The 15,219-nt window shown below is 41.8% G+C and overlaps 1 protein-coding gene across 1 annotated transcript in view; it reads right to left on the bottom strand.

Annotated features, from left to right (window-relative positions):
• The window catches only part of LOC122062509 (FGGY carbohydrate kinase domain-containing protein-like), a 72,907-nt gene extending 58,120 nt beyond the window's left edge, over positions 1-14,787 (bottom strand). The window contains exon 1 of the mRNA XM_042626149.1: positions 14,642-14,787. Coding sequence (XP_042482083.1) covers positions 14,642-14,787 — 146 coding nt within the window. The remainder of the gene's footprint in view (positions 1-14,641) is intronic.
• Positions 14,788-15,219: the final 432 nt, after the last annotated feature.

Below are 15,219 nucleotides of genomic sequence, written 5' to 3'. Positions count from 1 at the left end.
AAGTAACCTTAAACTTGTTGGAAAGTTGGTTTTGTGCTTTACCTAATGCAAAAAGTCTCATATAAAAATAAAATCATTTGACCAATAAAACTTATTATAGAACAAGAGCATTTCTCTAAATGTTGATTTTTTATGACTTAATGTTGATCTTTGATGATTTGATATGGCTTAATGTTGATTTTTAATGACTTGATGTGGCTTAATATTGATTTTGTTGGGAATATGCCCACACTCCTATATGTGTTTTGGTAATAACAAACAAACATGTAGCCTTAACTCAATTGATAAGTGTTAAATAGCATAAGAAGATATCTCAAGCTACGCATACTTGGAGACCTCAAGACAAGAACTCAAGGAACAAGACATGGAGATACAACCAAGAAGCTTAAAAAGATGGAATCCTGAGAATGGAGTGCCAAATGAAGGTGAAGACTCCAAAGCATCAAGTAATGATTCTAAGCATCAAAACAAGATGAAGACTTCTAGGATAGAATTGTTCTTCATATTGTGCTTGTACTCTTTTTCTATATATATGTACACGCACTTTATGCATTTCATATCATCATACTAGAATGACTTTAGGACATCTCTTGACCAAGCATAGAAGTCCATAGATGATGTAGAACATATTTAGAAATATATGTTTTAAGTGTTATTCTGAGAAAAACACTATAACCAGACTCAAGGGCACTTTAGAGATACTGATAGAGACATTCCCCTATCCGAAACCCTAGAAATCTCGTGTGGGAGAGAGAGAGAGAGAGAGAGAGAGAGAGAAGGTCCATTTTTAACTTTTCATATATAAGGGAATCTGATCAAGATGACTGTACAGATGAATAGTGCTCAAAAATTCAATTTCAATGATATATGATACGTAAAAATTGAACTGACAGATCTCCCGTAATCATCACTAAAAAAACCCATACTCACGCACACTGGACCAAAGGGCCAGCCAACGGCCATGTTTGCTGCCTTTGGCTGCTGCCCATGACAGCGACACATGGCTGCAGCACATGCACACATGCACATGCAAGCATATGCATCACATGCACACAGAACATACACATGCACACATGCATGTAGCCATACCCAACCTAAAGGCCACACACACACCCCTACCATCCTTAAGTCTGCTGGCTTGCACCCCAGCAGGCACAGGCTTGCAACCTTGCAACCATACAACCCATGCTACCCTTGGGCCTGCTGGCCTATGCTCCTGCGGGCATAGACCTTTGGCCTTGCCCAGCCCTGCTACCCATTGCCACCCACTACTGCCCACCTCTATTGCCCACTACTGCCCACTGCTGCCCATGCATGCGCGCACCCGCTGCCCATGCCTGTAGTACCTGCCTAAACTTTCTCTCGCCTCTCACTTTTTTTAAAACCACCTTTTTCTGGCTAAACTTTCTCTCTTTTGCTTTTCCAAAAATTACCTTTTTCTGGCTAAACTTTCTGTCTCCTCCTGCTTTTTTCAAAAATTACCTTTTTCTGGCTAAACTTTCTCTCTCCTCTTGCTTTTTCAAAAACTACCCCCTTCTAGATAAACTTTCTCTCTCCTCCCATTTTTCTAAAAATTTCCTTATTTAGCTAAACTTTCTCTTTCCTCCCATTTTTTTGAAAATTGCCTTTTTTTAGCTAAAATTTCTCTCCTCCTATTTTTCTGAAAATTACCTTTTTCCCACCGGACAAAAGCTCTCCCCACCCATTTTTTCCTTCAACCCCCCCTTTATCAACTGGAAAAAAAAATCCTATCTCTTCACTGTAGGCAAGAACCCCCCTTTCGTCCACTGGATAAAGGGATTCCCCCCTCTTCTATGTAACCAGAAAAAAATATAAATACCCCCCCTCCCTTAGAAAAAACAAACCAAGACCAGAATCCCCTTTCTCTCTTTCATAGTGAAATTTTCCTCCCCTGCCCCTCTTGATTTTCTTCTGATCTTCGGAGCGATCTTCGTCAAGATCCAAAAACTCATTCGGATCTTTAAAGTGTTCTTCGGGATCTTGAAGATCTTCAATTCAAATTCTTAGTTAGATCCAGTTTTTAGTAAAAAAAATAGTATGTTCTTGAGCCACCTCCCTTGAGTGTTCTTGAGTATTCTTGAGCGTTCTTGAGCGTTCCTAAGAAAGAAACCCCCCCTTTTTGAGGTTCTTCGGGTCTACGAAGAGATCTTTGTTAAGATCTGAAACTCTATTTGAATCTTTAAAGTGTTCTTTAGGAGTTTAGAGTTCTTTAATCCATTTTTAGGTCAGCCCATTTCTTTTTAGAAATAGTCGTTCCTAGCTGAACCTCTGTCCGAGTGTCCTTGGAGTCTTTTTAAAAATAGCCATTCCCAGTGAAAGCTCTACTGAAGTGCCACCTCAGCCTAGCCCTCCCTTAGCATATCCCTAGTGAAAGCTCTATCGAAGTGCCACCTCATCACAAGCCCAAAAATAGCCTTCCCTAGTTGAAGCTCTATCCGAATCCAAATCCAAAAGCGACCGTTCCTAGCCGAAACTCTGTCTGAATACCATCACAAATAGTTTCTCTCAAGAAAGGAAGTTGGAGGTCAAGACCATCTTCCCCTGAGCTAGGAGATTCTAAAAGACAGTCTGAACCGATACTAGTCAGGGGCCCACCCTCTTGACCTAAAACAGGGGTTAAGTTCAGGTATAATTTCTCAACTAACTTATCATAATGTAGACTTTAAACAGACTTTGTTTTAGTGTATATAGTAGTTTGAATTTAATTAATGTATATATGTGTGATAACTTAGCCATACATGTGGAATAGTAATAATTGAGGAAAATGTTCGTTCTCAATGCATCTAGCAAGAAGATTGGTTAACAGGGCAGATTGGGTGCTTAACAGCTTTCCAACTCTATAACTTGACACTTACCCTAAATCTCTAGACTAGACCAAGTTTCAGGCCCTTTTCTCAGGAATTGGGCCCACCCCTGGGTCCTAGGCCCATAACCCTAGGTGATGACTCCAAACCCCATTTGCATGATCCCGATCCTCGAATTGGACCATCATCAAAACCCCCATCTCAAATGATGAATTTTATACTCTTACAAAATAGGCCTCCACGTATCTCTACGCGGTGATACGACTGTGTGGGGGCCTCAAGCAAAGCACACACGACTCGAACCCTTCCCCTCATATGAAAGTAGAGAGAGAGAGAGGAGAAAGGATGGGGATGCATAGTTAATTCTTCTCCGGCCACGACCCTCATAGTGGTGATTCCATTGGGGATAAATTTCAAGCTTCTGATACTAGATGCTACCTTTAAATGCAAGAACATTTTCCATCACATTTGTTTGAACACATGTTTAGCTAGCCCCATGTTTGCAATTGCATTCACTAACTACATCATGCATCATGCTTGAAGTGAAATCATTAAGCAAAGGATGCCCTGTCATGCCTACACCCTCGGGGAGGTCAGTGCATGTCATGGAGAGTACTCTAAGAGCAAATGGTGAGGATGTCCATATTTTTTATACCCGCTTCCTATACAAGAGTGAAAGGTATCATCAAATGGTGAGGATGTTGTATTTGTGCTAGCACCCTTGGGGAGGTCCATGCACTTTATAACATTCTAAGATCGAATGCGTCATCAAATGATGAGGATGTCCGTATTTGTGCCAGCACCCTCGAGGAGGTCCGAGCACTTTATGGAATTCTGAGATTGATTGATAGTTACCCTACATTACACTTTTGCACACAATCACTCTCAGTTCCACCACCCCGTGGCCAATTGCTTAACCTTGTGTGTAGTCACGAGTAATGGGCAAGGAAGTCACCCCCTTGATCTCATACCTACGGTTATATCAAAAGGATCACTTACCTTGTGTATATAAATCCTGTCAAGGAACTTTGTCGGTCCTATTACATCTACTGCATGCTCGCATTATGTAGAAAACAGATGAAGAAGCTAGGAGCACCATAAGCTAATTGTAGAACTTGTTTGCGGTCTTGAAAAGGAATGTTCATATATTATATTCCTGACGTAAAGAATTGCTTTCCTAAGTGGGTTTTAGATAAAAGGTGTCCCTCCTCCTTAAGAAGAATGTCCAGATGCGTGACTCTGGGGCAATCCCGTCGTAGTCACGTCAAGTTTCGAGAAGTCCTGAGAAAAATCAGGAGGAAGGACACCTAGTGGGAAAAGAGCAAGGAAAGCATGACTTTATTACATGGAATGTCTTATGGGAATGTTCTCAACAAGCCATTTGTATGAACTTCCCACTTATGACATTGGGTGGACCAAGGGCATCAAACCGTATCCACCCCTACCATTTAGTAGACTGACCATGGATGAATTGATGTTTGTTAATTTGGTGAATGTATGAACAAGGGGTTGGGAATTCAAGAATCCTAAAATAAACCACTTTTGGGTTTAGGCACAATTTCACACCTCAAGTATTCTCCGCGGTCCCTTTAGACGCTTCAGGGTAATTAATTGACTCGCCTAAGTCTAGAATCACCTCCGTCATCTCTTCGAGATTATCTACTACTAGGTGATTACAGCCCTGTAAGCATGGATCCACCCAACATGGAAACATCCAAATAGGCCTGGGTCCATCCCATGGAGACCTTGCAGACAGAAATGGCTGAAGTTAAGAGAGGGATAGCTCAGATATTGCATACACTTTAGAACCCTCCTAGAGCTAATCCCAGGAATGAGTCGGCACTGGCTACGGGAGATGTGGAATAGAATGGGGCTACAAGTCATCGTGGGAATTCTTCTTGAGTTGACTCAGGAGAACCCGAGCATGTCTGACCAACTGGTCAGAGTGTATCTTCACCTACCCATCTGAATGGCCAACGAGGGGCCTATTCCAGGGTCCCTCCTCCTAGGGTAGTGAGTGAAGATGAATAAGAGGAATTTGTAGCACACAACTGCTTTGAACCTCCAGAGATGGAGAAAGAAAGGAAACTTAGAGAGCAGTTAGAGAAGTTGGAGAACATGATTCAAGTAGGAAAAGGGTCAGAAGGCCAAATAGTGGATTCTGAAGAAATGAGTTTCTTCTCTGGGGCAAGAATTCAAAAAAAATTTAAGTGGCAGACTGATAGGTTTGAAGGGTCAGGAGACCCCAAGGCTCATCTCAAAGTCTTCCTTAGCATCGCTAAGTCGTGTCAACTTATAGATAACCAGACGGGACAAGCCTTCATGTAAACCGTATCAGGACCTGCATTGAGGTGGCTCACACAGTTGGAGTCGTCACAAACTCAGAACTGGGTAATGGTAGTGAAATCCTTCACCAAGTAGTACTCCTACAATACTGAGGTGGATGTGAAATGTTAGTAGCTTGAGACATGGAGGCAGCATCCTAAAGAAGGATTCACTGCCTTCTTGATGAGATTCAGAGACAAGACTGCCAAGATGGCAGATAGCCCTTCAGAAGCAGAGCAGGTAGAGATGTTGATAGGAAACCTATCAAAACCCTATTATGATGTTACTATTAGCATTTGCAAACTTTTGATGCCTTAATAGACACTGGAACACGTGTGGAGAACAGAATTTTGAGAGAGGCCCAGTATCAAGGATCCTCCCAAGATGCAAGCAAGAACACTCGAGTCAGACGGGGAAAGGGTCCAGAAACTAATGTGGTGAGTGTAGTTCAGCAATCAATCTCACCAGCCACTTCTTCATAGCCCTTCATAATACAAGCAGATGCACCCACCCAAAAGGCCTCTCGCCCAAGAAGGTAGTTTTCTGATTTGGGAATGCCCGTAATGGCCTTATATAAGAAGCTAAAGAAGTAAGGATTGTTAGGGATAGTGGCTCCAAGAGTGATCACCAATCCTCCTCCAACTTGGTATAGGGATCATGAGTATTGTGCCTACCACACTCAGAAAGGGCATAATATTGAAAGATGTTTGGGTTTACAAGATACAATTAAGGACTTGGTAGACAATGGAACCATTGAGGTCAAGATCAAATAGCCTCCCAATGTCAAAACCAATCCACTCCCTGATCATGTGAATAATCTGGATGAAGAAACTACAGAGAGTGACCCCACTCAACTCATTGTACCTAGAGCTCAGAAGAATCATATGAATGCCCATGCTTACAGGAGAGTCATGAGCCAAAGGGCTAGAGTCATAAGGACACCCAGAAGAAGAGAATCATCAGTAGAAGAATCAAAAGATCATACGCCTGTCGGTCATCCTTCCTCATCCATAGAAGGGTCCACCGCACCATATTACCAACCCCTACTATATTTTCCACCCCCACCATATTATCAACCTCCACAAGATCATCAGCTTTCCCCCCACCATCAAAGTGAAGGAACCTCCTCATCCTATCACCCTTAATCTTCATATCCTACTTCCCATATTATCTTCATACCATCCCACTTCTTATCCCTCATCTCCCTCATACCAATCCCATTATCAAGGTTTGGTGTATAACCCAAAATAAGGATGGACGGATGAGTACAATTGGAAGGATATGCTTGCACTACCAGATTCCCTAAAGATGAATTCATCAACAGGGTCAGTAACTGCATTAGGCGAAGACCAGGAGAGTGATCCCACTTCTCTAATTCAGCCTGCTATAGCTTCAAAAGACAATCCAGAAGTAATTGAAGAGATTACAATTGATCTTCTTAAAGTAGTAACCACATTGGCCATAGGGGAGCCAGTCAAGGAATACATTTCTGTAATCCACATAGGAAGTGACACAGAGGATGATGACGATGACGATGATGATGAGGATAAAATGAAGATGAGAAGGATGGAGATGACTCTAATTCTTGAGAGGATGATGGGTATCCCGACTGGGATGACTACCAAGGGCCTTGGTACAATGATTATGATAATGAGTCAGAATATTACTCACAAGAACATCTGATATGTTTCTCAATATTTTCTATTGGTGGTGATGATCTGATAGCTGATCCAACAGGTGGCATTTATCCTTCCTTCTGCATGGGAGGAGATGACTCTATGTCAAATTCAAAAAGTGATGAAGGATCTAGAGTGTCGATGCAAGTTTATTTGGATGAACTAGACTCCCTAGTTGAGCCAAAAAAAAAGTTGTGTGAAGTATACTCCGCTACCTTAAAGGTGCAGGAAAGGATAAAAGATATTGATAAAATGTTGGGTGAAGTAATTGTCAGTGATCTTTATTACCAGGAGTAATTGGATGATCTGAAGGAAATAAGACCAGATGATACAATCGCAGAGGCAGTAGACATTGCATTCCAACAACTTTCTAATGCAGTCAAGAAGTTATGAGCCAGGGCTATGGATATTTGTGGAGGTCCTCGACTTCTCACCCCAAGTAGGGAAGGATAATTAGAAGAAGAAAATGATTCTATAGTGGGGATAATCACCCTAACCAATAGTGATGATGAAGATAGTTATCCCACGGAGATTATTATGAAAAAACCAAACAACGTGATGGAAACTAGAAGTGGGAAAGACTACAAGGGCAAGGCTCTAGCAGTAGAACAACCAAGGGCTAATGAGGTTGGAACTAGCAGCATGAAGAAAGAGCCAGAGAACTCCGTCTTGGCACAACTCAAGAATTCCCAGGTAAATATCTCCATTTGGGGATTATTGCTGGCATCCCCTTCGCACCGTGAAGCAGTCTTGAAGTCTTTTGCTAATGTGCAAGTGCAGATCGAGAGAATCTGACACATCTCACACATATAATAGGAGCAACATATACCGTGTAGTCTCTAATGTTCTCGGATTCCAAGCTTCTTAAGGAAACCCAACACAATAGGGCTCTCCACATTACAGTTGAATGCCTTGACAAAGTGGTTCCCCAGGTTCTTGTTGACAACGGGTCTGCTTTGAATGTGCTACCATTGAGATCAGCAAAGAGTATCGACATCAACTTGGAAGAAATGAGGCTAACCACCCAAACCATAAGGGCATACGATAATACCAAGAGGACGATCCTTGGCATCATTACCCTTGCTATAAAGATTGGCCCGGTGAAGTTTGATGTTGATTTCCAAGTCATTGATATACCAGTAGCTTTTAACATGCTCTTGGGGAGGCCTTGGTTGCATCCTACGAAGGCAGTGTCCTCTAGTCTCCATCAGAAAATAAATTTCATTTATGAGGGGAACGTGGTCTTAGTGGCTGGAGATCCTGAAGTGGTTAACACTTTGGCCAACATTGAAAATGGGGAAGAACAAAACCAGGAGGTGCAACTGAGTGGTTTTGAATTAGACACCACTTACGCATCCATTGCCAAAGAAGCTCCAAAGGAGAAAATCCCAGCTAACTATAAAGCCATCTGGAGTCTGCAAGTGAATCAGATGATGAAGAATTTCCTGGCATGGGGCTAGTGAAATATCATCAAGGAGTTCCAAAGTAGCCTAGTTTGGCAATGAACAAATGGAAGAATGGTCTCGGGTACACTCCCCCAACTTTCAAAGGGTAGAAAGTGCTGTGGATGACTAGGAAGATCTCTGTCACTTACTAACCTACTCTTAATGGGTACTTCGTGAAAGGAGAGGACTTCTCTTTTTGTTGAAATGTGGAGCCGTGGTTTGATGAAACCACCACACAGATGCAATTAGGACTTGAAGTTTTTTTCCAAGATGAGTTCGATTGGTAACTCATGAAGTGGAACAAAAACAAATGCTGGTAAAGGAAAGTGATCAAGATAGCTGTATTACTGGGGATAGCGAAAGTTGCAATGATTGAAGATAGGTTCACCTTTGGCAACCCCACAACACTAATCCAATCTAAAGAATTACCAAGTCCTCGAGTCCTCCTGAAAAGGGAGTGGGAAAAGAAGATAAGACTCACCTAGAGTCTATCACTTTTCCTTTATGTGAAAGGCTTCATTTTCTCCTTCCTACAAGAGCCAAAGGCCCAAGAGTCGCATAAGCTCAAACCCCATCCTTTTGGAGGAAGAAGCATGTATGCAAAATAGAGGATAGCATAGAGGATGATGGTTTGTATGTACTATGCTCGAACCATTTATAATGGGAAGGCTCATGAAGGTGGTCAAAGATGTGGCCGAGGCAATGGGATCACATCCCTCAGCAAGCTCGAAAAGATGGACTTCATAGAAAAGGGATTGAGCAGTCTCCACCGATCTTCACCCCTCAGAAAGTTCAGCTTCTGAGAGCACGAGATTGATCAGTTTGTATTCATAACGAAGTGGGCACCTGCCCAGAGGAACCATTGCGCCCCCGAAGAAATAGTAACAACTTTCTCAGAAGAAGAAGGCCCTTTGCCACATCTCCTCATCCATCAGGCCATTGAACCACTTCTGAACTGGACAAGCATTGGAGAAAAATTCAAGTTTACTCATGCTATTGAGTTAACCAACCTGATTACCCCTAGCAAAAGCATCAAGCTAGTTATCAAGTCTATAGTCGAGTCTGTTGTTTATGTTTCTGTGTCAATCTCCCCTCTTGAGAAGAGTCCAGAGTCCTTGTATGTCGAGTTTGTTAGTCCTTCTTTCATGAATAAAATTTCTGATTCCAAGTATGACTTGCCTCCTTTTTCCGATGATGATCTTAATAAATATCAAGAATTAATAAAATAATGCAAACCAAAGAAATCCCAACCCATTCGTGAGGATACTCGGGTTATTAATCTAGGAACCGACCAATGCCTTCGAGAGGTAAAAATTGGCACTACCCTTGATGACGAAGAAGCAAAGTGGATGATTAATCTTTTAAAGGAATTTTCTAAGGTCTTTTCTTGGTCTTACGAGGATATGCTTGGTATTGACCCCAACATCTTGTAACATCAATTGCTGACTTACCCTGGGGTAATGCCGGTAAAACAGAAGCTCCGAAGAATGCGGCCAGAATGGAGTGAAAAGATTAGAGAAGTTGTGAAGCAATGGAATGCGGGGTTCCTACAGGTGGTGAAGTACCCCCTATGGTTGGCCAATATTGTACCAGTACCAAAGAAATATGGGAAGGTACGGATGTGCATGGACTTCCAAGATTTAACAAAGTGAGCCCTAAAGATGACTTCCCATTACCCCACATTGACGTATTGGTAGATAATATGATGGGGCATGCTTTGTTGTCATTCATGGATGGATTCTAGGGATACAACCAAATAAGTATACACCTAGAGGACCGTGAAAAAACAGCCTTCACCACTCCATAGGAAACCTATTGTTACAAGGTGATGCCTTTTGGACAGAAGAATGTCGGGGCAACTTATCAAAGAGCAGCCACAGCCATATTGCACGACATGATGAAAAAATATGTGGAAGTCTATGTAGACGACATGATAGTAAAGTCGAAAGATTGGCAGGGGCATATTCCCTCACTAAGGCGATTCTTTGAAAGAATCAAGAAGTATCAGCTGAAGTTGAACCCTCAGAAGTGTGTGTTCGGAGCAACGGTGGGAAAGTTGTTAGGCTTCTTGGTGAGTGAAAGAGGCATTGAAGTTGACCCTATCAAAATCAATACAATTCAGAAAATGCTCATGCCTCGGACTAAGAAGCAAATATGAGGATTTCTAGGTCACATCCAATATATTATCAAATTCATAGCTCAGTTGACTACAATCTGTGAACCAATTTTCAAGCTGCTGAAGAAGGATCAGCCAACGGAATGGAATGACCAATGCTAGCAAGCATTTGACAAGATCAAGGAGTACCTTATAAACCCACTAGTATTAACACTGCCAGTAGAAGGAGAACCACTTCTATTGTATCTGTCTGTGGTAGAATATTCCATGGGATCTTTGCTAGCACAAAAAGAAACAGAAAAGGAGGTAGAGCATGCCATATACCTCAGTAAGAAGTTTCTAGAATATGAGACCCGGTACACATCTTTGAAAAGGACTTGTGCTACGTTGATTTGGGCAACTAAAAGGTTACGACACTACATGGTTTCCTATCCGGTGCATTTGATCTTAAAGATGGATCCCATTAAATATCTCTTTGAGAAATCGGCCTTAACAGGAAGGATGGCTCGTTGGTTACTTTTTCTATTAGAGTTTGACATCACCTATGTTACTCAAAAATATATCAAGGGCCAGGCCATAGCTGATCATTTGGTTGCTCACCCCATAGAAGATGGAAGATCCTTGGATGATGCCTTTCCCGATGAAGGAATCGCAGTGGCAGAGGAAGAAGATACAGTTAATGAATGACAATTATTCTTTGATGGAGCAGCCAATCAGAAGGGATGTGACATAGGAATATTTCTAGTCACTCCTAATGGCCTTTATTTGCCTTCTTCATTTCACCTCGATTTTCCCTGTACCAACAATATTGCCGAATATAAAGCATGTGCTTTGGGGCTCAAAACGGCTTTAACCATCGAGATGAAAAGGATCAAGGTTTATGGAGATTCATCCATTATTATTTGTCAGACGCAAGGAAAGTGAAAAACTAGAGATGAAAAGTTGAAGCCATATCAAGAACATCTAGAAAAGGTGATTGAACACTTTGAGAAGATCTCATTCGAATACTTCCAGAGGGATAACAACAGGTTTGCTGATGCCCTTGCAACCTTGGCTTCTATGATAGAGTGCAACCCTATGGCTAGAGTCTGACCATTTTTGGTAGAACAAAGAAGTAGGCCCATTTATCAGAAATCCGTAACTCTCTCATTGTGGATGGTCGGTCTTGGTTCACTCACATAGTGGATTTCATCAGGGAAGAAAGTACCTGATTGAAGCAACTAACAGAGAGAAGAAGTTTCTGAGAAGATATGACACCCAATTTATTCTCTAAGAGGATTTGTTATACAAGAGATCTTATGATGGAATACAGTTGTTGTGTGCTGATGAGGAACAAGCTACAACAATCATGGAAGAAATTCATCAAGGTATTTGTGGACCCCACATGAATGCCAAGATGTTATCTAAGAAGATCCTTAGGCTGGGATATTACTGGGACACAATGGAAGCAGATTGCATGGACTTTGTCAAAAAATGCCATAAGTGTAAGTTATTTCCTAACATCATACATATCCTGCCAATCGAGCTGCATTCGCTCAGTTCACCTTAGCCATTCTCCACTTCGGACATCGATATCATTGAAAATGTCAACCCTAAAGCATCCAATGGCCACGAGTTCATCCTGGTAGCCATTGATTATTTCACCAAGTGGGTAGAAGCGTAGTCCTACGCAGCCCTCACATCTGCTAAGGTGGCCAAATTCATCCAAGAAAATATCATTGTGCGATATGGAGTACTTCAAGAATTGATATTAGATCAGAGATCCCATTTATGGGGCAAGCCCAACAAAATCTACACAAAATTTGGTATTAGAAGACATCAATCTACCACTTATAGGCTGCAGACCAATGGGGCAGTAGAGGCGTCCAACAAGAACATCAAAGCCATCCTGTAGAAAATGGCAAAAACACATAAGGATTGGGCTGATAAGTTACCCCTTGCCTTATAGGCATACTGGCCTTCTGTACGATCCTCGATAGGGGCAACCCCTTTCTCTTTGGTATATGGGGTTGAGGCAGTTCTACCTGTGAAAATCCTGGTACCATCCCTAAGGGTACTCCTTGATAGTCAGCTACCTGAAGGAGAATGGGTGAAGTCCAGACATGATGAGCTCAACTTTCTCGACGAAAGTAGTATGAAAGTTATGGATAATCTGAAGAAATATCAACTGAGAATGGCCTGGTCCTTCAATAAGAATGTGAAGCCCCGTCATATAGAGGTGGGTGAACTTGTTCTTTGGGAACAAAGAGCCCAATTCACGACTCAAGAGGAAAATTTAAGCCCAACTGGAGCGGCCCATTCACTGTCAAAGAAATTCTACCAAGCAAGGCTGTGAAGCTTATAGACCACAATGGTGAAGAAATACCTAGACTAGTCAACATGGATTAACTTAAGAAATATTATGTCTGAAAGGGTGAACTACATCAGACCTGATTCCTTTTGAGGGATTCGTAGGCAACTTGACATGTACAAGTGCGGTCTCAACCATCTCAAGGCAATAAATTGGTTCCTAAATTAATAATCAAGGTATCTTAAAATATCATCATATTTTTTGTCCCCCAAGAATCACCATTTGGCATTAAAGGCCATTAGGTACCTATCATCCACCCATTGGTTCGTCACTTCTTATCCAGGATTCTATCCCTCAAGAATTTTCATTGGCATGTATGGCCATTAGGTATCTGTCATTCATCTATGGTCCGTCCATTCTTATCCAGAATTCTATCCCCTAAAAGAAAATCGCCATCCGGCACCAGTTTATCAAGACCAGTTTATTCTCCACCCTTGATCCGTCAAAGTCAAAAGAAAAAAAAAAGAAGAGCTTGATGCAACAGTGGTAAAGGCTTGTTTGAATCATTAGCTAATGAGTAATGCTTTGATAAATCATCATATCTCGTTGTTTGTATTGGTTTCAAGAAAATTCATGGGCTCGTTAGATAAGACATTGAGGAAATGGACCTTAAACAAAAATATGAGGGCACTAGGATTGCTGGAATCCATAAATGTGTCCTTCCTTGGCCAAGCTGGATGTGTGAAGCTACATCACCAATTACTCCAACAGGTGCCTCAACACTGGGATGCCGACCTGCATGTATGTTGGTTTTGATTAGTAGAGATTTGCCCAACCCTTGAAGAATTTTGGATTTGTATGCTATCTCCACCCAAAGGTAGTTTGTTCCATCCCTCTTTGAAGATAAATTGCTTAGAGAAAATTCAGGATTTCTTCAGAAGGAAAGAAGAAGAAGCAAAGCAGTTTGTCAGGTATGGGAAGATCGACATTCTGAAGGTGGCTCAGATCTTCATCTAATATCTACCAATGAGAGGAATCCATCAGCAATGATCTGTAGATGTTTATTTACTTTGCATGGTAGCTCGTTATGTTCTCCACACTCCAGGGCATGGTGCACCATCCGTTCTGATTGAGGTAGTGAAATAGTTGAAGAAAGGAGGTGACATCGTCCCTACGGTTCTTGCAGAAACATTCAAGGGATTTTATGACATGAGCTATGGCCATAGATTCAGACTAGATCATTATCAGGGAAGTCCTGCTATTTTTTATATTTGGCTCCTTGAGAAACTGAAGCTCACCAAACCATTAAAGGGAAGCCCACTCGGAGTTTTTTTTTACCAAGATGAGAGAGAAGTTTTAGAATTCAACCTTATCACTGATTGAGAAAAGCACCTGCAGGAAAGGACTATGCAGGATATCGCATGGAGGTGCCCAGGGAAGCCACAAGAAGATTTTCTGATGAAGACCCCCAGCCACAACTATGTCAAATTGATGGGATTGACTCACACGTCCTTTTATTTTCCTATGTACATCAGCTGACAATGCGGGCTTGAGGAGATGGACCCAGAAGAGTTAGTGAACTTTCACCCACCTCAAGAATTGTCTCCCCCCCTTGTTATTCATCTATCCTGTCTGTGGTAGGAAAGTGGTACCCTTTTTCATGTAATTCACTTGGTAATGGAATGAGGAAGTATTTGGATTTTTGTGTTATCCTGATTATTCTAATTATGACTTGAGTTATGGAATTGATTGTGCCTAAGCATTGCAAGCAAAAAAAATAAAACAACAAAAAGAAGAAAGATTTTCTTTGTGCCAAAAGTAAGTTTTCATAGAGATGTTGAAATAAAATAATGAACAAACAAGGGGAGGGAAAAAGAAAAAAGAAAGAAAATATCCATGTGTTTGTGCTGCAGGAAATACAAGAACAAATCCCTATGGGTCAGAAGCCATCATCTAAACTGTACTTTGAACCATCCTCATGCAGCACCGGGAAGTCCACAAATGCTACTCCAACTTGCTCCAGTCTCTGGGCTATTTCCTCAATCAGTGCATCCTGTTGGGCAATCTCTCGATCCTTGGTAACTATCACCTCGCATAGGCCATTGTGCATCCTCCTAATCTCAGCATAGACCTCTGGGGACACCTGAGAAAGAGCATATCAGCAAAAGGAAGTCAAGAGTTAATTAGAAAATGATCAGATACTAACAAAATCATAAGGAATAGGCAGCCCAAGGGAAGCGTCTACAACTTTTTTCGGCTCCAGAAGATTAGGGAGACTAGGGTTGGCCACGTTGGGATAAGTCCAGGTAGGGAAGCCACAAAAGGGGACGTTAGCAACCCTCAGAGACCCACCGGCATTGGTAGATGGCTCTGCTTGTGAAGGATCGGTAGCACTGGCATGCGACCAAATAGTAGAAGGATCTACACGTCTCACTCTCCCTTGGAAGAACGTCAGTTAAGACCAAAACAAGGAAGAATCCATAGGAAATACTCAAGAAATGGCAACATACCACTGGACCATTAGGACCGAGAGAGGTGCACA

This window comes from Macadamia integrifolia, unplaced genomic scaffold (assembly GCF_013358625.1).
Source record: "Macadamia integrifolia cultivar HAES 741 unplaced genomic scaffold, SCU_Mint_v3 scaffold1057, whole genome shotgun sequence".
NCBI classification, from domain to species: domain Eukaryota; kingdom Viridiplantae; phylum Streptophyta; class Magnoliopsida; order Proteales; family Proteaceae; genus Macadamia; species Macadamia integrifolia.
Note: the sequence above shows the minus strand (reverse complement) of the source record. Positions and strands in the feature narration are given on the sequence as shown.